We start from the raw sequence: 21,309 nt of genomic DNA on the forward strand, positions 1-21,309 counted from the left end.
GTGGTTACCTTTTCCCTGTGTCTTTTCCTATGCATTCCTGCCCTCTGAGCTATCTCCCTGTGCAAATACTGCCCCCCTGATCTCCCATGGTTGATTGTTCTAAGAAATGTACCTATCTGGTACAAATATTCATCTTACATGCCTCCTGTTGTTTGGTTGGAGGCCACGGGACTGAGTTCATTTCCAGGCCTGAAGGGTGACTAGGGGCCATAGTCTAGAGGTTTCACCTTTCTGTATCAGACCAGTAAGCCTGATCTTTTTTTATGATTTTTTTTGTTTTGTTACTTGAAATTTGCTTTTATTATGACTTATTTATTATGTTCAATGTTTTTGGTATGGTTTTTCCCAGTAGAATGTAAGATTAATGAAGGCAGTGATTTTTTTTTGTCTCTTTATGTGTATGTATGTTTTCCATCATTGTATTCCATACTTTAGTAATAATGCTTGGTACATAGTTGTTGTTAGTTATTGTTGAATCGATTCAGACTCATGGGGACCCCATGTGTGCAGAGTAGAACTGCTCCATTGGGTTCTGTTGGGACCTTTTGGAAGGAGATCCCAGGCCTGTCTTCCAAGGCACTTCTTGGTGGGTTTGAATCATCAACCCCTTAGCTAGTAGGGGAGCATTTAACCATTTGTACCACCCAGGATTGCTTTGTTACATAGTAGGTGCTCATGAAATACCTGTTCAGTGAACTAAATGAAATATAATCCAGGCAAGATTATGGTGGAGCTGGTGAGAAGTAGTTAAGATTCTGGATATATTTTGATAGGAGATCTGACAGAATTTGCTGATAGATTACATGTGGGATATGAGAGAAAGGAAGGAGTCAAAGATAACTCCAAAGTTTTTGGCCTGTCCTGGTAGAAGAATAGTGTTGTTAGCTGAGAAGGGGAAGTGACTGTAAGAAGAGTTTGATTACTGAGAGCTCAGATTTGGACATCAAATCTGAGATGTCTGTTAGACATCATGTAGAGGCTAAGTCAAGTAGGCAGTTTGATAAGCAAGTATAGAGTTAAGGAAGCAGTTTGGACTAGAGATAAATATTTGTGAGTCATCAGCTTATTGGTGGGTTTTAAAGCCAGGAGACTAGATGAGACGATCAAAGGAGGAAAAATTGATAGAAAAGAGGTCCAAAGACTGAGCTCTGGGACAAAATTTAGAGGGCTTAGAAGGAGAATTAGTAAGGGGGACTCAGGAGAGGCCAGAGGAGGAACACCAGGAGGAAATAGTATCCTGGAAGCCAAGGGAAGGAAGTGATTCAAGAGGGAGAAATGTGATCCATTGTTTCATATGTTGCTGAGAGTTTGAGTAAGGTGAGAACTGAGAACTGACCATCAGGTTTAACAGTGTGAAGGTTATTGGTGACTTTGCAGTTTTGTAGAAATTAAAACACTAAAAAAATAATCTTTTTATGAAATTTAGATTAAATCATAGCTCTAAAAATACTTCTAGACAGATGTCAAGACTTCACTTAGATATTATTTTAGGTAGATATTATTACTGATTTTGTTGTGTTTTAAAATATAAGTTAGTTCCAATAGGTGATTTAAAAATTGATTATAAAAGGTGGCTTCCCTAAAATCATACTGTGATTCAGAAAAAGAAAAGGTCAAGAAAGGTCATTCTTTCTTGGTGATACTGGAATCGCTGACAGTAGTTGGAACAGTGATTTTGGTCAGGATCCTCTCAATGTTATACTGTATCCTAGAACTCAGAGATTTAAGACAAAGTTCATAAGATGGACCAAATTTCAACTTCATATTAAAAACATATAAAATATTGATTTAATTCACTTCGTTTTCAGTTTTTTAGTACAGTATCTTTAAAAGTTTTAATATTTTAGTGTAGTGGTTTGGAGTTTAGATTCTTTATAGACATTCCATTCATTGATAATTTTTATTTTGCTGTTATCTTTGATGGTCAGTGTCAGAATTTATGTTGTCCTTAAAAATTCCTAGGCAGTACCTTATAAAAGTATAGTTTAGATTGAGAGTACTTCACGAACAATTGCATTTACGGATTATTTTTCCATTTAAAACATTTAAAAAAGTTGATTTTGAGAATTGCTAATTATAAGATTTTAACCTGGCTTATTTTCTTTAATGAAAATTGTTGCCCATCTTAATGTTGTTTAGGAAAATTCTTACCTCTGAAGACAATGTTAGGACCAAGATATGATAGTCAAGTTGCAGAAGAAAATCGGTTCCATCCCAGTATGCTTTCAAATTATCTAAAGAGTCTAAAGGTAAGAAACAAAACTAACTAAACAAAGCTTTCTGGTGCTGATTTAATATACTGTGTCCCTCTTTTGTTCTCCAGGTAATTTTTTTCCTAAAATTTTTAGTTTTCAAAGAATTAATAGACTTATAGGAAATTGCAAAAATAGTACACAGAGTTTTGTAAACTCTTCCCCCATCTCATCCCAATGGTAACATTTTATATAACTGTAGTACAAGATTAAAATCGGTAAATCGACATTGGTATGGTACTGTTAACAACTATGTTTTCTCATATAACGTGCCCCATGGAAATAATGTGCACATGCATATAACATGCATAGCATGGGTAAGAAACTTGTGGGGGGTTGAATGGTTTGCAACAATCAAACGTTCTTTGTGTAAATACATGGTAGATTACAGACCTTATTTGGTTTTTGCCAGTTTTTATATATGTGTATATGTGTATAGTTCTGTGCAGTTTGGTCACATATATAGATCCATATTGTTGTTGTTATGTGCCATCAAGTTGGACCCCACTCATAGCGCCCCCTCCTTGGGTTTCCGAGGCAGTATCACTATGGAAGTAGATTGCCCAACCTTCCTTCCGAGGAGTGGCTGGTAGGTTTGAACTGCCAGCCTTCTGGTTAGCAGTCAAGTGCCTTAGGCACTACGTTACCAGAGCTTATAGATCCATAGTGGTGTTTTTAACTGTTCAACTCCACAAAGGAACTCCCTCATGCCTCCCATTTTAAGTCAGGCCTTCTCCCCACTCCCATATATCTTCTGGCAACTGGTACTCTGTTCTTCGTCTTTATAGTTTTGTTATTTCAGGAATATTACATAAATAGAATCATATAGTATGTGACCTTTTGGGATTGATTTTTTTTCACTAAGCATAATGCCCTTGAGATCCATCCAGGTTGCGTGTATCAGTAGTTCATTCCTTTTTTATTGCTGAATAGTATTCAGTTGTGTGGACATAACCATATTTTGTTAAACCATTGTCTTGTTGAAGGACATTTGGGTTGTGTCTAGTTTTAGGGTATTTCAAATAAAGCTACTGTGAACGTTTGTATACAGATTTTTGTATGACCATAAGTTTTCATTTTTTTCTGGGATAAATAAATGATCAAAAGTGTGATTGGTGAGTCACATGGTAAGTATACATTTGATTTTACAAGAAACTGCTTAACTATTTTCCAGATTGACTCTACCATTTTATATTCCCATCACATAGCTTTTTAAGAGTAAATGAAACTTTGTATTTTTTACATTTTTCTGACAAATTACTGATTGTATTAATTTCCTAATAGGAGTGGTTTATAGCAATAGAATTTATTCTGTTATAATTCTGGAGGCTAGAAGTTAGGAATCAAGGTGTTGGCAAGATTGGTTTCTTCTGTAGGCTCTGAGGAAGAGTCTATTAAATGTCTGTTTCCTAGCTTCTGGTGGTTGCCAGCAATTGTTGGTGTTCCCTTGGCTTGCAGCTACATTATTCCAGTCTCTGCTTCTGCCCTTGTGTGGCATTTTCCCTGTGTGGCTGCATACACATTCCCCTCTTCTTATAAGGACACTAATTATTAGATTAGAGCCTAATCCAGTATGACCTTATTTTAACTGATTACATCTGCAAAGACCCTATTTCCAAATAAGGTCATATTCATAGGTACCAGGGGTTAGGATTTGAACACAATTCTTTTTAGGGGACACAATTCATCCTACAATGGTGGTCTTTTTTACTGTTGCTACTATTTTATTTTAGACCTTTGGTAGTCTATTCATGTATGATTTATTACTACATTGAACAGATTTTAGTGCCCATTACATACAAGGCTCATGTCATGGGGTAGAAAAACAGCCACTTAGATTTTAAAGACCTGTCACTTATCTCTTTACTCAAAAACCAAACAAACAAGCCAGTCTTTTTACTCAGCATAGCTTTTATTTGAGTTATATTCCATGTATTATTTTCCATTTTTGCTTACTTATGGCCTTTTATTTTTATTATCAATAATCAAATATATTATAGGCTGTATGTTAAAAACTTGGGTTTAGAAGCCAGATAGCCTAGGCTTGAGTCCCAGCTCGCCGGTGAAAGTTTTGTGGGCAAGTTACATAATCTTTATGCTTCACCTTCCTCATCTGCAAAAACAATTAGTGCATAGAAACCATATGAAACAATTTAATTTTACAAGAAACTGTTTTAACTATTTTCCAGATTGACTATACCATTTTATATTCCCAGCTTTTTAAGAGTAAATGAAACTTTGTGTGGCATAGAATAAAGCTTCATTAAAGCTCACAATAACCTTATTAGGTAAATACTGTTAATATTTTTATTTCATGGATTGGCATTATCTATTATGAAAAATAAATATGTATATGTAATATACATGTATATATAGGCATATGCATGTACATAAATACATCACACACTTACATACTTACATATATACAGAGGCAGGGAAGTTATATCACACAATACAGTTAATACATGTATTAAAAATTCACATTTTTGTGCTGATCACTTTTCATTCTCTTTGTATTTTGGACCTAGGGACAAACAACGTGAATTCGAATCCTAGTTCATTGAGAAGCTGTATTATGGTATTTAAATCTTTCTTTGTCAATACATATTCTCTGAAGAAATCAGAAGAGCACATATGACAGCTAGTTATATTTCAGAAGTTCACGTTTTTGTCTGTTTTGTAGTGTGTGAAGTTGAAGTGTTTTTGCCATTTTTTAAAACAATAGAGTAAGTAAGTCATTAAGTTGGTCATAGTAATTATGCAACCAGTATAGTTATTCAATCATGCAGAAACAACAGAGAAAAATAACAAATATGAAAAGTATAAAAAATTATTATTATTATTATTATTTCTCCTTCTCAGAGATTATATACTTCAGAATGAAGTTAACTTCTATTGCTTAAAAAGTCATCATAAACATAGTGGCTTCAAACATCAGCTATAGTTTGTAGATATATGCTCATCATTTTGTGGATCCATATATTAGTCTGGAATCCGCTAGGAGGTACTTCAACTGGTTATATGCAGTCATTCTACATCTATGACTAGCTTTCTGATTGGCTCTAGGGTTAGTTGATTGAAGGGGATATTAGCTGGAAGGGTTTGTTTTTGTTTCACATGGTCTTTTAGCTTTCAGCAGACTTGCCCAGGTTTTTCTGTTTGCAGTTCTTTGTGTGACTAAGTGTGATAGAGTCTGAAGATATATTTTTGTTGCCAGATAGAATGTGATTCTAGTCTTTAAGATTTTTCTTATCACATGATTTCTGAACACAAGCCAACTATTTCAGTTAGTGATCAGCTGAAGAAATTATGTTTTTTGCTCCGACCCAGAAAGAAAAACTGATTGTGATAGATTTATTGAGAGATGGCATTAGTTCCAATGAGATGTACAAACATAGCCACATGTACTGTTTCTTACCAGTTACCTAAGGAATTTACAAGAGAATTTCAGCTATATACATTTTTTTTTTACTCTGTATACTCACATTAGAATTTAACTCTGCCTAAGATGTGATTCTATTTTAATGACTTTTATCTTTTAATTTTAAAAATAGAGACTATTAAAACCATATAGTAGTTTAGTTTAACTATTAAAAAATATCTGCCTTGAGCATTGCATTTTTTTAAGATCTACCTATATGAAATCAAGTAGATGACAGCAACTTGAAAGAGTAGATAGAAAACTTAGGGACAGTGAGTTTATGTTAACGGGGAACAATTTGGAAAAGGAAGATGAGAATGATTGTATTAATCAAAGAATGTAATCAATGTCAGTGAATTGTACATGTGGAAATTGTTGAATTGGTGTATTTCTGCTGTGTGTATTCTCAAAAATAACAAAAGTAAAATAAATTATTTAATAGAAAAGAACAAATGAAAAAGTCCTGTTTTTCCCAAATAAAAGTATAAATGATTTTTTAAGAGGTTCTGGTGAGTTGGTGAATGACAGCTCACAAGTGTTTAAGTAAGGTATTTATACCTTTAGAAAGTTACTAACCATGAAAAAACTTAAATATATGGGGAAGTGTAAGTAAAATGTTAAATGAAACAAAGTATAGCATAATTATTATGATTATGTAAAATCTGAGTACATGTGGCTAAAAGAAGCCATGCATAGTACACACAATCATACGTAATTAGTACATTTCGGGGAGAGACTTATTGGGGTCATTTTTTTTTCATAAACCTAATTTGGTACTGATAAAAAATTTTAAATGAAAAAATACGTGAATGACAGGTTTCTTACTGTTGGAGAAAGAAGTTACAAATAAAAAGGGAAAGACTAGAATAAATCCTATGGTACTACATTAGAGTCGAAGATATCGAGATATCGATAAGGATTCATAGTTTTTCAAAAGACATACATACATGCACACACAAAATAGATAATGCATCCACTTGACTAAGAATCCCAAAGTTAAAAAAGTTGAGGTGTTGAAGTCTCTTCACCTGTAAAAAAAATTTTGTTCAGGTAAAATGTATATAACAAAAAATTTTGCCATTTTAACCATTTTAAATGTATGATTCAATGTCACTGTTTACATTCACTGTATTGTACAAGCATCACCACTATTTCTAAAACTTTTTCCTCACCCTAGACAGAAACTTGGTACCTCCTAAAGCAATAACTCCCATACCTCTTCTTCCCAGCCTTTGTTGTGCAAGGGTATGCAGTTTGCCTTAGATGGTGCAGCCAGATAGATCTGCCCAAGTAATAATTGCCAGAATCTAGGAGAATGTGTGAATAGTCTGCACGAGTCAGTGAATGCCTGATTAATAAATTGATGTCAACTGTTACACCTTTAAGGAGCTCTGGTGGTGCAGTGCCTAAGGTGTTTACTGTTAACCAGAAGGTTGGTGGTTCAAACCTACCAGCCACTCTGTGGAAGGAAGATGGGGCAATCTACTTCTGTAAAGATTTTCTGCCTTGGAAACCCAGTGGGAGTCACTGTGAGTCAGAATCGACTTGATGGCAGTGGATTTGGTTTTGGTTTGCACCTTTATCTCTGCGTAATTTGCTAGCTAGTAACCAGTTGCTGGCATTTTTGACTCCTGGTGACCCTGTGTGTGTGCCAGAATAGAAAATCTGTTGCCCTGGGGCCAGTTTCTATTCTCTTCCTTCCTACACAGCTTTTGCAGTGACATTAATTCCATTTGGCAGCCCTTAGACATTTTTTATTGAATGTGTGAATTTTATATGCCTCTGGTTTCATTGAAAAATGGGATTTGGGTTTTTTTTTGTTCTCCACTTACCCTGTTTTTACATCTAGGAAGAGAAGAGAGAAATTGCTGTCTTATACTGTCATCTTCATACTAAGAGTCTTTCTTCATTTTTAACCTCACTTTTCAAGGAATATAACTTTATACTTCATATTTTTAGGAAATAAAAAAATACAGAAATACAAAAAAAAAAAAATGGAAAAGGTGAAATATTTATGGCATAAATGACTTGTCTCATCTTTTAAGCCAGTGACTTAGTATGTTATAGTCTGGAAATGACAAATAGATATGGAGTGATTGGTGGTGGCTGTCTGGAATTCTGGGTTGATGCTTGTATTGGTGAGTGTGTCAGATAGATGCCATTCTTGCTCTAACCTCTTACCTGATTGTAGATGGAAAGGCAAATGCAGAAAACCAGGGCAGTGTTCCCTTTGAACTCCAGATGCACTCAGTGCTAGGTAGATCTTTGGGATGTTGGGGGTGCAGTCTGTTTTGCTTTTGCTCCTGTCCCTTCCTTAGTTTGGGAGTTAATTAAATTAACATTTTAAAAATCTAATTTATTGAGTTCTTGCCAAGTTATAGTGCCGGAGATAAGACTTAGATGAGTGGTGCTTTTACTGTTAATGATTCAGTAGGAGAGTGAGCATAAAATCTTCCTCAGTGTAGGTGGATAAACTGTTGTTAGGTGCTGTTGAATTGGCCCTGACTTCTTGTGACCCTGCATACAACAGAATGAGACACTGCTGTGGTTGAACTGTAGTATTCCTTTATATCCAACTTATTTGGAATAAATTCAGTTACTGTTCGATCTGTGACCCCTTCCCCTTTTTTTAAGGTTAAAATGGGCTTATTGGTGGACCTGACAAATACTTCCAGGTTCTATGACAGAAACGACATAGAAAAAGAAGGAATCAAATATATAAAACTTCAGTGTAAAGGGTAAGTCATGAATTAAGACTCTTTACTATTGAAACTTTTATTGGAATTTGTAATCTCTTCTTTTGTGAAAATATTTTTTTCCAATTACTAGACATGGTGAATGCCCTACAACAGAGAACACTGAGACATTTATTCGTCTGTGTGAGCGGTTTAATGAGAGAAACCCACCTGAACTTATAGGTATGTTTAGGTCTACTTTACAGCATTTTGAGCATTGTATTTTGTGATTTAGTTTCCATTCACTTTTTTGCAAGTGAGTTGATAAGCTTTTGGTATGGAAAATCTTCCCCCACCCCCCATTTTTAAAAATCACCAGATAATGTTTGTTTCAGTCATAGACTAACTTTTGTGAACTATAAAATACATGTATTTTCATAATTTTTATGTTTGTCAAGGTAAAGCCCTAGTAGCTCCTATATCCTGCCTCTGCCTTATATACATTTTGGTCCATATTTGAAGTGGATTCACACCAGTGGCCTTTCTCAAGAACCAGTTATTTTTTGAATTATCATGACCTCCATTTTACAGATAGGGAAACTGTGGCTTACAGAATAACTTGTGTTAGTTTATTTGGTTAGGAAGCCAGGATTTAAATCAAGGCATGTTTGACTCCAGAGTTCAGGCTTTAAATCATTGAACTATGCATCCTCTCACTTGTAAAATAAAGGTTTTTTTTTTTTTTAAACACAGTGCTGTTAACATCTAAAACAGTGTCAAATTGCAGGAAAATTATAATCACCTTTAATCGTTTAGAGAGAGATCCACTTTTAACATTTTAGAGTATTTATTTTTTTACTGTGTGTATATTTTTGCAATATTTTACTGTGTGTAATTTTTGCAATATTTTTGCAATATTGAGCTTTTGAAACATATGAAATGAGCCTATATAGGTGGCAGTGTTCTGAGGTGAGAGCCGAGCTTTAGTTAGAACAAAAAAGTAAAAAGGAATCTACAGTTATCTGCTGTCTTACTTATCTAGTGCTGCTGTAAAAGAAATGCCACAAGTACAAACAGAAATTTATTCTCTCATAGTTTAGAAGTCCAAATTCAGGTTGCTAGCTCTAGGGGAAGGCTTTCTTTCTCTCTTGCCTCTGGGGGAAAGTCTTTGTCTCTTTGCTATATCTGTGGTCCCAGTGTTCCTTGGAGATTTCCATGTAATTTGACATCAGTCTTCCTCTGGGAAAGATTCTAGGGGGTTCTTAGCACAGGGACCCTGGGTCCAAATGACATGCTCTACTCCAGCTGTTCTCTCTTGGTGGTAGTGAGGTCCTTCCTGCTCTGCTTGCTTCTCTTTCCTTTTATCTCTTATAAGATAAAAGGTGTGACTGAAGCAAGATAACCCCCCACTAATCCTGGCCCATTAACATATTGAGGTTAGGATTTACCACACATCATAAAATGGAGGGTAATTACATCAGATCACAAAATAGAGGACAACCGCACAATTATGGCTTACCCACATTGACACATATTTTTTGGGGATACAATTCAATCCATAACACTATTCATTCAGAAATACAGATTGAACGTTTAATTTGTGTCAGCATGACCTTGGTACTGTGGATATAGCCTCATTTTTAGAAAGCTTACAAGTCTAATGGTAAAATAGAAACTAACCTGACAGGTATGATCCAGTGTTATACAGGAGAGGTAAGTAAGGAATGTGTAGAGCCCATACCTGTGCCAGTTTTGGAGGATCTGGGACAAACTCGTTAAAAATATATATTATTTATAATAAATATATAAAAAGCATATTCATATATATATATATATATATATATAGTGAATGTATTTATTTAAGCTGGGATCTAGAAGATAATTCAAGAGAAAGGGTTAGAATGACAGAGAACAGAGATTCAATGGATATTACTCCACATTTTCTTATAGTATTTTATTTTTTCTTAAAATGCGTTTGGTAAGAAATATTTGCAGAAAGTCCTCAGGTTATGAATGAGACTTGTTCCTGTTTCTTTAAGCATTTGTAGGTCAGTTGGAACAACTGCATATAGTTCTTATTTAGCCTTTCTTCAGTGCAAGAAAAGGCTGAAGCCTTTTCAATGATTTAAAAGTGGCACATGCAACAAGTGAAGGTTATTGTAATGAAGAATTTGTTTCAGGTAAGGTTTGGGTCAAGAAGCCCTGGTGGTACAGTGATTAAAGTGCTCAGCTGCCAATGTAAAAGGTGACAGATTGAACCTATCAGGTATTCCATGGGAGAAAGATGTGCAGTCTGCTCCTATAAAGATTTATAGCCTTGGAAGTTCTGCTCTGTCCTGTAAAATCACTGTAGTTGAAATCATCTGGAAGTAGCAAGTGTTTTTTTTACAGGTTGGTTTAATCATTTCAAAATGAGGACAAGTTTATAAAACATTAAAACAAGGCTTCAAAGATGATGGTGCCCTGCTTGAAGATGGCTGGCTATGCCACTCTGAATGTGTATGACTCTCCTCAGTCCTGTCAGTAATCCAGTCTCAGGTATCAGGCTTCTGAAGGGACTCACTATACCTCTTCTGAGTCTCCCATTCCAGAACTTTGAACCGTAATTTTTTCTGTACGGATTATCATGATGAATTACCTAAATTATAAAAATTTTGGTCTGTTTCTATTTTGCTTCATTGGCCAAGGTGGAACTGGTTCGAAGTCTTGCATTAAATAGTTATCTGAAAGTTAGATGTTTGAAATCCAGGGACTACTTATACTGTTAGAAGAGCAATTGTATATTTATGTAAGTTACAGAGAATATAATAATAATAATAATAATAATAATAATAATGATGATGATGATGAAATGACCACCTGTGGAGCCTTTGTCTAGTTTACAGAATAGAATATTATCAATGTCAGTGAAATTTCCTATATATTCTTCCCTGGTCATACCCCTGACTCTTTGGAGATGTAACCACTGTTCTGAGTTTTGTTGTTTAGTGTTCTCTTATTTCCTTGTAGTTTTGTCACTAAAGCATCTTTTTTGCACTGTGGTGTATATAGAAAATGAAACTGTATGTATTCTGGAATAGATTGGAGCAGCTTTGGAACCTGGATAAGGCTCTTGTGGCCAGCTTTGTTTTCTCTGGAGCTCTGCCACACCAGTCCCAGTCCAGTTCCCTGAGGGCTGAGGGCATCAGTATTTTCAGTTGTGCTATTGGGAAACTCTACCATTCGTTCTGTTGTTGATGGATGACTCATTCAGCACGTATTTGTTGAATGCTGCTCTCTGCCAGGCACAGTTTTAGGCTCTTGTAATATATCAGTGAACAAAACAGACAAGAAATGTCCTTGCCCTTCTAGAGCTTATGTTGTGGTGGTAGTGGAGGGCAGACAATAAATATAATAAATAAGTAATTTTTAAAAAAGATAGTTACTTTGAAAAATGACACTTAGCTTATTTCCAGTTTTCCCCCTCTCCTTATTTAAAACAATGCTATTAGGAATGGTCTTAAAACTTTTAAAGTTTGATTTTAACTTTGATTCATAATTCCTTCTGGTTTATATATTGGTGCTTGGTTTGAAATATTATTTCCCACTTATCTTCTCATTTCTTCATGTATTAACTAGAATTTTTTAGTAAAGAACTGTTCCTTCTGAACAATTGGATTATTCTGAATGAAATACAGTTTATATTGGAAAGGCTAGTTAAATGCTTGAACTTTTTCCTTTTATTTTTCAATTTTCAGAATAACGAGTTGATGTCCTAGTAATCTTCAGTGGAGTGTGATGAATATATTGTTTTAAAATATCTTTATGAACTTGTGAATTTTTATTTAGTTGATATATTTAAATTATCTGCAGTCAGTAGTTATTCTGATGTCTAAATTGCTTTCCTAAGTCCTTTAAGTTGGCTTCTATGTCTTTTTTGTATCATCTCCATCAGTCTTTGATGGCTTTTTTTGTTTTTTGGTACATATTGTTCTCTAGATGTGGAATCATTTATTTCTTTAAGAAACCCTGGTTCCTTTTAGTGGGAAGTAATATTTAGAGATAATCTGGGTGTTAGAGAGTGTCCTATAATTATACACACTAACTTTTTTTTTTTTTTAATTGTGCTTTGGGTGCAAGTTTATAGAGCAGAAACTGTTTTACATTCAACAGTTCATGTACATTTGATTTCACTCCCCAAATGCCATCCTCAACCCTAACCCACTCTCCTCTTCGCCCTTCCCTGTGACCTCCCACCCTTGTGCCCTTCTTAACTATGCACTCTTGCCTGTCCAGCTCTCTTCTTGTGAATGCTGCCCTTCTGGTGTACCATGGGCAGTTGCTCCAGGGGGTGTGTCTCTGTAGAGTAGGTGGGTGCATCGCCCTGGGTTGGGTGTTCTGCATGTACGTCTTTCTACTGTTGGGTTGAGAGCCAGACCCTGGAGTGAGACCTATCCAGGCCGAAAGGTTATCCCAGGGCCATGGTCTTGGGTGTCCCACCAGACTACATCCAACCAGTCATTCTGGTCATTACTTAATCAATGAACATTCACACTGAAAAATAGAGGCTATAAATAATGTTACATCAGTTCAGGTCATGTTTTGTCCCCAAATAATTTACCAAAAATTTTTAAGTTTTTCAGAACTTTTTTGAAATTATAATTACAAATAAAAGATCCTTGGACTATAGTATATTTATTTGCATGTGCAGGTATACAATATTTTGGCAGTAAGAATCTTATGGGCTGGAGAAATTTTAAAATCAGTTTTATGTTAAAATTAATTTCCTCGTAAATAGTAGATTGTGTTATATTAATTATATAATACATATATAAATATACTATATATATTAATTATATATAACATATATATGTACATAATATATATAATATTATATATATTAATTATATTAAATTATATTAATAGAATATTTCAGTATTGCAACTTTGGGCTTGACTTTTTTCTTCAGTTCTTGCAGTTTGAGAAATGCCAAGCATGATCTTCCCTTTTGGTTTCCTAACTTGGAAGCTCTGATAGCATAGTGGCTATGACACTTGCCTCCTAACCAGAAGGCTGGCGGTTCAAACCCACCAGCCACTCCTCGGAAGGAAGGTTGGGCAATCCTACTTCCGTAGTGGTACTGCCTCGGAAACCCAAGGAGGGGTCGCTATGAGTTGGGGCCGACTCGATGGCAAACAACAACAACAACTTCTGGTTTTCGTACATTTCATCATAATACTTCATTTTGTCTTCTTGAGCTGCCCTTTGAAATCTTCTGCTCAACTCTTTCAGTTTATCATTTCTTCTGTTCACTTTAGCTACTGTATGTTCAAGAGCAAGTTTTAGGGTCTCTTCTGACATTATTTTGGTCTTTCTTTTCTGTCTTTTTAATGATCTTTTACTTTCTTCATGTATGATGTCCTTGATATCATCCCACAACTTGTCTGGGTGGATCATTGTGTTCAGTGCATCAAATCTATTGTTCATATGGTCTCTGAGTTCATGGGGATATACTCAAGGTTGTACTTTGGCTCTTGTGAACTTGTTTAAATTTTCTTCCGCTTCACCTTGAACTTGTATATGAACAATTGATAGTCTGTTGCACAGTTGGCCCCTGGTCTTGTTATGACTGATAACATTGAGCTCACTCTCCCCCCCATTGTTTCTTTCCACAGATATGATCAGTTTGATTATTTATTTCATCTGGTGAGGCCCACTTCTATAATCCCCACTTATGTTGTTGAAAAAAGACATTTGCAATAAATAGGTCTTTGGCCTTGCAAAATTCTTTTATGCAGTCTCCAGTCTTTCTGTCATCAGGGCCTTATTTTCCAACTACTAATCTACCTTTGTTTACAGCTTTACTTGTCCAATTACTAGTAATTATCAGTGCATCTTGATTGCATGTTTCATCAGTTTCAGACTGCAGAGTTTGGTAAAAAAAAAATCTTCAGTTTCTTCATTTTTTGGCATTAGTGTTTGGTGCATAAATTTGAATAATAGTTTTGTTAACTGCTTTTCCTTATAGGTGTATGTATAGATGTTGTCTTACCACTTTCAGATTAGATCTTCAGATGTTCTTTTTGGCAATGAATACAACACCATTTCTCTTTGACTTGTCATTCCTGGCATAGTAGGCCATGTGATTGTCCAATAGACATGGCCAGTACTACTCTGGTAGCATAGTGGCTAAGGCACTTGACTGCTAACCAGAATGCTGACAGTTCAAACCCACCAGCCACTCCTCGGAAGGAAGATGGGGCAATCTACTTCCATAGTGATACTGCCTCGGAAACCCAAGGAGGGGTTGCTATGAGTCGGGTCCGACTCGACGGCACATAACTACAACAACAACGTCTAGGATGTTGATCTTTAAGTATTCCATTTCATTTTTTGACAGCTTCCAGTTTTCTTTGATTCATACTTATACATTCCAGATTCTGATTATTAATGGATGTCTGCAGTTGTTTCTTCTCATTTTGAGTTGTGCTACATCAGCAAATGAAGGTCTGAGAAGCTTTACGTCATCCATGTCATGAAGGTTGACTATACTTTGAGGAGGCAGCTCTTCTTTAGTTGTATTTTTAGTGCCTTCCAACAGAGGGGCTCATCTTCTGGCACTGTATCAGACAATGTTCTGGTGCTATCCATAAGGTTTTCACTGGGCCGTTTTTTCAGAAGTAGATTACCAGGTCCTTTTTCCCAGGCTATTTTAGGTTGGAAGCTGTGTTGAAACCTGTCCACCATAGGTGACTGACTCTACTGGTATTTGAAATACTGATGACATAGCTTTTAGCATCACCATAACATATAAAAAAAGAACTGACATACTAGAAGAACTGAAGAAAAAAATCAAGTCTTGAGTTATAATATTGAAGGATTCCATAGGCAAAAAATGAAAGATGCAGGAAGCATCAAAAACAGAAAAATACACAGAGTCACTGTTAACAAAAGGAGTTAGTGTTCAGCAATTTCAAGAGATGGCATATGATAAAGAAGCAATTATACTGAAGGAAGAAGTCCAAGCTGCACTGATGGCATAGGCGAAAAACAAGGCTCCAGGAATTGACAGAATACCTGTTGAGATGTTCCAGCAAACAGATGCAGTGCTAGAGGCACTTGCTTATTTATGGTAGGAGATTTGGAAGACAGCTGCCTGGCCAAAGACTGGAAGAGATCCATCTATGTGCCCATTCCAAAGAAAGGTGATCCACTGGAATGTAGAAATTATTGGGCAATAAATATTATACACAAGTAAAATTCTGCTGAAGATAATTCAAAAACGGTTGCAGCAGTATTTTAACAGGGAAGTGCCAGAAATTCAAGTTGGATTCAGAAGAGAATGTGGAAGAAGGGATATCATTGCTGATGCCAGATGAGTCTTCGTTGAAAGCAGAGAATACCAGAAAGAGGTTTACCTTTGTTTTATTGACTATATAAAGGCATTCAACTATGTGGATCGTAACAAATTATGGATAACATTGTGAAGAGTGGGAATTCCAGAAAACTTAATTGTGCTCCTTTGGACCCTATACATAGACTAAGAGGCAGTTGTTCATACAGAACATGCCTGGTTAAAATCAGGAAAGGTTTGCATCAGGGTTGAATCCTTACACAATACTTAATTCAGTCTGTGTACTGAACAAGCAATCTGAGAAGCTGAACTATAAGAAGTGGCCTCAGAATTGAAGGAAGACTCATTATCAACCTGCAATACGGAGATGACACAGCCTTGCTTGCTGAAAGTGAAGAAGACTTAAAACATTTACTACAACCTTCAGTATGGATTATACCTCAATGTAAAGAACACATATATTCTCACAACTGAACCAATAAGCAACATCATGATAAATGGAGAAAAGATTGAAGTTGTCAAGGATTTCATTTCATTTAGATCTACAGTCAGTGCCCATGGAAACAGCAGTCAAGAAATCAAATGATGTATTGCATTGGGCGTATTTGCTATAAAAGACCTCTTTGAAGTGTTGAAAAGCAAAGATGTCACCTTGAGGACTAAAATGTGCTTGACCCAGGTTATGATATTTTCTGTCATCTTATAAGCATGAGAAAAGCTGGACAATGAGTAAGGAAGTCTGAAGAAAACTGATGCATTTCAACTATGGTGTTGGTGAAAAGTATTGAATATACCATAGACTTCCAGGAAAATGAACAAGTCTTTTGGAAGAAGTATAGCAAGAATACTCCTTAGAAGTGAGGATGGTGAGAGTTTGCCTCACATACTTGGGACACGTTATCAGGAGGGACCAGTCCCTGGAGAAGGAAATCATGCTTGATGTTGGGTTCTGTTGTACATAGCGTTGTTAGGAGTAACCTATTCAACAACATCTAACAATAACATAGAATAGAAATTTAGCTCAACTACTTCCTCTTTAATTATTTTAGATGTTTGTAGTTATAAATAAATGAGATATATTTGTGAATATATATTTTTTTAAGCAGTATGTACTTATTTTGGTAAACATTTCTTTTTATTAAATAAAAAAATTTGAGATACTTAGTGCATAGTGTGTTATTAATAATTAATAGTTTCCTTTCTTTGTCCATCTCATTTTTGTTGTTTATTTAGACCACAGTGTTTCAGCCTCTGCACTATTTGCATTTTGGAGTGGACAATTCTTTATCGTTGGGGGGGGCTGTCCTGTGAATTGTATGATGTTTAACATTTGCCTTCTACTTATTAAATGCCAGTAGCACCCCACCAGTTGTGACAATCAAAAATGTTTCTCTATGTCTCCTGTGGGGCAAAATTGCCCCAGTTGAGAACTACTGATTCAGACTGGTAAGATTTTTATCTGACTAGTGAAGTAGAAAAGGAGCTCTGCTGGTGGTATAGTTAAGGCACTTGGCTACTAACCAAGAGGTTGGTGGTTCAAACCCATCAGCTGCTCTGTGGAAGAAAGATGAGGCAGTCTGCTTCTGTAAAGATTTGCAACCTTGAAACCCAGTGGGGGTTGCTATGAGTTGGAATTGACTTGATGACAGTAAGTTTGGTTTTGAGTGAAATGGAGAGCAAATTGCATGTATTAAGATTAAGCTTTGTTTCTCAAGATAGGTTGCTACCAGTCCTTTCTAAGTTATATTTATTTGTCCAGTATGTATATATTTTTTTTTAGCTATAGTCCTTTTTTTTTTTTTTTGTTTTGGTGAGGAAATTTTTCTTCTCTTAATTTGATTTTAAAAGAACTATAGCTTTCTCTTAGTACATAGATTCTGTTAACATTTCTTGAAATGTTGCATAAGTTTATTACATTATATTAACTAGATAATACATAGAAAATGAAGATAAATTTGAATAAGAAGTTGACTTGAAAGTTAATAGTTAACCGATCTTTAGTTATAAGCTATGGTTTACTTGCCCCTAGATGGACCCATGGGAGCTCTGGGGGCATAGTGCCTAAGGTATGTGACTGCTAACCAGAAGGTTGGGGGTTCAAACCCACCAGCCACTCTTCGGAGGGAAGATTAGGCAATCTACTTCCGTAGAGATTAAAAAAAAACAAAAAACAACTCACTGCCATCCAGTCAGATACGACTCGTAGCAGTCCTTCCTTGGGTTTCTGAGGTGGTATCACTACGGAAGTAGATTGCCCAACCTTCCTTCCGAGGCTGGTGGGTTTGAACCGCCAGCCTTCTGGTTAGCAGTCAAATGCTTTAGGTACTATGCCAACAGAGCTCCCTTCCCTATAGAGATACCACCTCAGAAACCCAAGGAGGGGTTGCTATGAGTTGGAAATGACTCGACGACAGTGAGTTTTTTTTTTTTGTTGTTGTTTAGATGGACCCATTCTTATAATGAAAGAAAGAAAACAAAACACACTTTTTTTTTAAACATTGACAAATAATCATCTCAAACTAAGCTTGTAGCACATTTAGTTAATGATATCTTTATATGAGAAACATAATCTTTCAGATTTTTCTGTAGATGTTTGTTTTGATGAAGGTTTTTAGTTAATAGTCTTTATCTTACTTTTGAAATTCTAGTGTATATTAATATTTCAAAATAGAACAATGAGACTAAAATTCTGTATATTTTAATGGCAAAGAGTATTAAAAGAGAAATTACTTAAATTGTGATCTTACATACATTAGTCACTTAATTGACAATTTATTATTTTATTCCTATATTTCCTATTCATAAAAATGGTTAATCTTTTTAGAGTAAAAATCGGATGCAAAAACAGTAGTGATTTTTTTAAGAAACTTATCCAAAGTTGAAATACTTGTTACTTAAATTGGTCTAGATAAGGTAGAAAGGAGGTTTACATGTGGGCTTCGGCTAAAAAAATACTTTCATAGCAAGCATAATTTTGTGACTTCTGAAGCAAGGGAGATGATGGCATTTATAGAATTTGATGAACGTAACTATTTATTTCTAAGGGGTGTCACTTTCTGTTCAAGGCTGCAAAAAGGGCAAGGAGGCCACATGTTCTGACCTCCTCTAATCCCACAAGAGGAAGACAGGATTACCAGCAGTAACCCAAGGTTTATTCCTGCCAGGCCAGACATGCTGCCTCCCTCCAGCCCTTTCTCCAACCATTCCTCCCACCACTTCTCTCCTGGGTTTGATAATTTGCTGCAGTGGCCACACAGAGCTCACAGATTATGGGGTTTATTAGGGAAGCACCACAGGCTACAATTCAAGTTCAGGAAAAATGCTCAGTCTCTCTCCTAGCCCAACGTCCCTCAGCCAACAGTCTCTCACAGTCTCTTTCCCAGCAGTGCTGGTCCCTCGGTGTCTCATTCATTGATGCGTGTCTCTTGTGCCTCTTTCCCAGCAGCACGTGTCTCTTTCCGGGGTGCGTGTCTCTTTCTGCAGCATGTCTTCCTCAACCAGCAGTCAGAGAGAGTTCTGCCTCTAGGAGGCCTCCCTTTTGAGCCCAGCAGGGTGGTCAAACTAGCCAATCACAGCATCAGAACTCTAAGCACCTGAGAGAGAGTGGGCACCTCCCAGAACATTGTTTTGTGCCACTCCCAACAGAAATACTCCAGGTGCACAACTTCAGCAATCAGGAGCTCCTCAGTTGCTCATAGCAAATCCCACCTTGGAGTTTACAAAGACTTATGGGTAGAAAAGCCACACTAAGTAATTTACTACACTGCAAAGGCTGATCGTTTTCCTTTATTCTTCCTCTTCTCTTAAGAAATTCTTTGTAGTTATAATCTTTTTCTGTTTTTGTCAACCCTTGTGATTTAACTAGGTCTGTTTCTTTGTTCTACAAAGATACCTAAGCCTCTCTTGATGAATAGCCCCCCTCTCAAAAAAAAAACAACAAAAAACCCTCCATACCTTTCTTTCTGTTTTGCATTCCCCTTTCCCTTCTCCGTTTGACTTTATGAAATCTGATTTTGACTCTGTTATTCCCATACACTTCATTGCAGTCTAGAATCCTCTTTTAGTACTCTTAATCTAATAGTGGCTTTCTGTTCTATTCATTATATGACATTTAAACAGCTGAACACTCATATCTTGGAACTTCTCTTTTCTTGGTGTGTATAACCCCATCTTGTTTTTTTCTTAATCGGATGACAGCTCATTATCAGTGTCTTAACATTTTTTTAATTAAAAAAAAAAAAAAATCGTGAAAATACACATAACAAAACATATGCCGAGGAAATAATAACTATTATTTCCCCATGTCTTTATAAGTGTTGTGGCATAAAAGCATGTGGCAGGAGTAGAGGAAACATGAGCCTGCTGTTTACTCTTGGGGCTGGCCATTGGGCAACTTCCAGTGGCTGAGGTGGCATTAGCATGTCCAATCGTGCCGTGGAAATCAGTTTATTTGCCATTGTTAGTACGTATCTCTGGTTTATAGCTTTTGTTCTTTTTTGAAAAATAATATTTCATTGTGTTTTCAATGGAAATTTACACAGCAAATTAGGTTCCCATTTACCAATTTTGACACAATTTGTTCAGTGACTCATAGTGACTTCATGTATAGCAGAACAAGACACTGCCCAGTCCTGTGCCAGCCCCACAATCTTTGCTGTACCTGAGCCCATCATTGCAGCCACTGTGTCAGTCCATCTTGTTGAGGGTCTTCTACTTTATCACTGACATTCTACTAAGTATGATGTACTTAGTAGGGACTGGTCCCTCCTGAAACATGCCTAAGCTATGTGAGTCATAGTCTTGCCATCTGTACTTCCAAGGAGTGTTCTGGCTATACTTCTTCCAAGACAGATTTCTTTATTCTTCGGGCAGTCCATAGTATTTTCAGTACTGTCTGCAGACATCATAATTCAAATGCGTCAATTCTTTTTTGGTTTTCCTTATTCATTGTCCAGCTTTCACATGCATATGTGATAGTGGTTTTCAATTTTTTTTTTTTTTTTTTAATGGGAAAAACCTCTTTTGGGAATAAATTGTACCCCACTATATAAACAAGTTGAAAATGATATTTTAGGTGCATACTTTTAAAATATAGCATGTATAAATCTAGTTTTGATAAAGTCAATCATTGAGAACAAGGCTATATAATGCTTGGAATATGTTATTTATGTCAAATGCAGACTTGTTCTATTATCTCAGTTTAGCATTAGTTTATATAGAGGTATAATTTACATATAATAAGCGTATGTTTTTTAAAAGTGTATAATTCAGTGGGTTTTGGTAGATGTAGACCCCCTGAAGCCATAATCAAGATTCATACCATTTGCATCTAATGCTCCTTTGGAGTCCATCTTCCTTTCAACGTTTAGTTGTAGATCGGGCAATCACTATCTATTTTCTGTCACTATGGATTAGTTTTCATTTTCTAGAATTTTTGTAAATGAAATTGCATATATACTTTTTATCTAGGTTCTCTGATGCAGCACGATGGATTTGAATTCATCTTCGTGTTTATTAATATCTTTTTTTATGGTTGAGTAGTAGTTACTATATGTATATTATATGCTTCTCCTAAGGCATTTGACTGCTAACCAGAAGGCTGGTGGTTCAAACCCACCAGCCACTCCT

The 21,309-nt window shown here is 35.9% G+C and overlaps 1 protein-coding gene across 1 annotated transcript in view; it reads left to right on the forward strand.

Annotated features, from left to right (window-relative positions):
- The window catches only part of RNGTT (RNA guanylyltransferase and 5'-phosphatase), a 521,901-nt gene that overhangs the window by 25,410 nt on the left and 475,182 nt on the right, over window positions 1–21,309 (forward strand). Inside the window, 4 exon segments of the mRNA XM_042782266.1 lie at window positions 2,140–2,249; window positions 8,308–8,411; window positions 8,503–8,591; window positions 10,036–10,061. Of these exon segments, the coding sequence (XP_042638200.1) occupies window positions 2,140–2,249; window positions 8,308–8,411; window positions 8,503–8,591; window positions 10,036–10,061 (329 nt within the window).

The sequence above is a fragment of the Orycteropus afer genome, unplaced genomic scaffold (assembly GCF_000298275.1).
Source record: "Orycteropus afer afer isolate SDZICR_OR568_19922 unplaced genomic scaffold, OryAfe1.0 scaffold00011, whole genome shotgun sequence".
NCBI lineage: Eukaryota > Metazoa > Chordata > Mammalia > Tubulidentata > Orycteropodidae > Orycteropus > Orycteropus afer.